This window comes from Procambarus clarkii, chromosome 23, assembly GCF_040958095.1.
Source record: "Procambarus clarkii isolate CNS0578487 chromosome 23, FALCON_Pclarkii_2.0, whole genome shotgun sequence".
Lineage (NCBI taxonomy): Eukaryota > Metazoa > Arthropoda > Malacostraca > Decapoda > Cambaridae > Procambarus > Procambarus clarkii.
This window is the reverse complement of record NC_091172.1, coordinates 8,286,908-8,289,535: the sequence shown is the minus strand read 5'-3', so window position 1 is coordinate 8,289,535 and position 2,628 is coordinate 8,286,908. Positions and strand designations below refer to the sequence as shown.

Below are 2,628 nucleotides of genomic sequence, written 5' to 3'. Positions count from 1 at the left end.
CTGCCCTGACTCGTATTCCCATAGCCCCCGGGGCGTTGGGAATCTCTTGCATAGTAATGGAGCGACTCGTCCCAGGTGTCTTCAGATTGTGGGCTGGTGTTTTCTTCCCGCGAGATTAATAAAACGTGTGTGTCAATGTCATCAACATATGTGGAAGTTATTTATTATTTTTTGGGGGTGGGGTTTGTAAACAATTAAGAACGCTGCCAGGAACTGATGGGTAAATTTGTTATTTGTTTTTGTTGTCTTTGCGGTGTAAATCCGTGTATACTCAGGTTCAAATATGTTGTTAAGTGTTTACAACGCTTGTTATTTTGGTATATATCAAGACATTGTGAGATGGTATATATATATGTCTTAATATTGACAAGGGTCACTCATACGTTGAGGTCCAGTGTATCCGAGCTGGTGATGAGTGGAAGCTGCGTCTGGTCCAGTGGTGGAGACCTTCGTCTGGTCCAGTGGTGGAGACCATCGTCTGGTCCAGTGGTGGAGACCATCGTCTGGTCCAGTGGTGGAGACCATCGTCTGGTCCAGTGGGGGAGACCATCGTCTGGTCCAGTGGTGGAGACCATCGTCTGGTCCAGTGGTGGAGACCATCGTCTGGTCCAGTGGGGGAGACCAACGGTCCAGCCATATTTAGCGAGGACACCAAGCAGACTTCCGCGGTTATTTTTACCATTAGATATAGTATTTACATTTATCAATTAAAACGTTTTTCAAATGTTGCTGGACAGACACTTGGGGTTAACCTCTCTCAGCTTTTTATGGTGAATAATGAAGGGTAGGTGATCAACATGGCCGGGTCTGAGTCAACTTCCAACGTCACCGGCACAAAGCCGGTGGAAGGTGGTTCACAGAGTCCTTGAATTATTATTATATTTTTTCTTTGTAAACCACGATGGACTAGGGAATGTATATTTTCAAGATGGACCCTGACCAGACTTGAGATCAACTCAAATCGAATAATATTTCGAGGCGTCCCGGTCACCGGTTCGACCCGGGCATTGCCGGGTACCTCATCTAGTAGTGGTAGTCTCAGTACTTTTTAATTAACATTTAGTCATTACTTTAATCATTTTCGAAAATCCCGTTGAAAATAACGGTTTCCACATCTTTTTATTTTGCAAGTTTGGGAGAATGGTAAAATATTTTTGTGTCTTATACCCTTCTCAGACTTCCTGGTGTCTAATACAGTCAAAGACTTCCTGGTGTCTAATACCGCCTGAGACTTCCTCGTGTCTAATACCCTTCTCAGACTTCCTGGTGTCAAATACCGTCTAAGACTTCCTGGTGTCTAATATCGCCTCAGATTTCCTGGAGTCTAATGCCCTTCTCAGACTTCCTGGTGTCTAATACCGCCACAGACTTCCTGGTGTCTAATACCCTTCTCAGACTTCCTGGTGTCTAATACCGCCACAGACTTCCTGGTGTCTAATACCGTCTCAGACTTCCTGGCGTCTAATACCGCCTCAGACTTCCTGGTGTCTAATACCCTTCTCAGACTTCCTGGTGTCTAATACCACCTCAGACTTCCTGGTGTCTAATACCGCCACAGACTTCCTGGTGTCTAATACCGCCTCAGACTTCCTGGTGTCTAATACCGCCTCAGACTTCCTGGTGTCTAATACCGCCACAGACTTCCTGGTGTCTAATACCGTCTCAGACTTCCTGGCGTCTAATACCGCCTCAGACTTCCTGGTGTCTAATACCGCCACAGACTTCCTGGCGTCTAATACCGTCTCAGACTTCCTGGTGTCTAATACCGCCACAGACTTCCTGGCGTCTAATACCGCCACAGACTTCCTGGTGTCTAATACCGCCTCAGACTTCCTGGTGTCTAATACCGCCTCAGACTTCCTGGTGTCTAATACCGCCACAGACTTCCTGGTGTCTAATACCGTCTCAGACTTCCTGGCGTCTAATACCGCCTCAGACTTCCTGGTGTCTAATACCGCCACAGACTTCCTGGCGTCTAATACCGTCTCAGACTTCCTGGTGTCTAATACCGCCACAGACTTCCTGGTGTCTCATGATACAACACCTGTGAAAAATTATCTTACATTTTCCATCAGGCCTTTGTGATGTGGACCATTGTCGGCGGCCTGCGGCTCTCCACCTTCCTCCGGGCTGTTCGCAAGGTTTAACTAGCGCCAAAACTGAAGTGGTTTATCTGACTATAAGCGCACGAACCCATTAAACTCCCCTTAAACTATTGAGGGAGATATTTGTCCCAGAAAGCGACAGTAGCGTGCAGCAGCTCTGAATTTCAATAGATAATCAAAATGTTGACGCTATGTTCCGTATTGTGTCAAAATTGCTTTTCCTTGGGTGTAAGGACAGGTTGCTTCATCAGTCACCCGCTTGATGGCAAGATTATATGGCTCAGCCTGATGGTGAAGTCTTGGCCGGGGACATTTTTTACTCTCATATCGTCCCTCCAAAAATGTATAAGTAATGAAGGGCCCGCAGCCATGAATCAGAATATTGCCTGCAGGCCTCATCAGAGTCTGGCAGTCAGACCTGTGAGGAGGAATTGCTTGTCCTTCGCCTGGCCAACAAAGCCAGAGTCATCCGTCATAAGTTAGGTGCGTATAGCATATTGCCGCCACGCACACGGTCGAGGGG

At 47.0% G+C, this 2,628-nt stretch overlaps 1 protein-coding gene across 1 annotated transcript; it reads left to right on the top strand.

Annotated features, from left to right (window-relative positions):
* The first annotated feature begins 797 nt into the window (after positions 1-797).
* Positions 798-2,085, top strand: LOC138367672 (uncharacterized). The gene is made up of 2 exons (XM_069329631.1): positions 798-849; positions 1,505-2,085. The coding sequence occupies exons 1-2, from the start codon at positions 798-800 to the stop codon at positions 2,083-2,085; spliced, it is 633 nt and encodes a 210-aa protein (XP_069185732.1).
* The last annotated feature ends 543 nt before the right edge of the window (positions 2,086-2,628 follow it).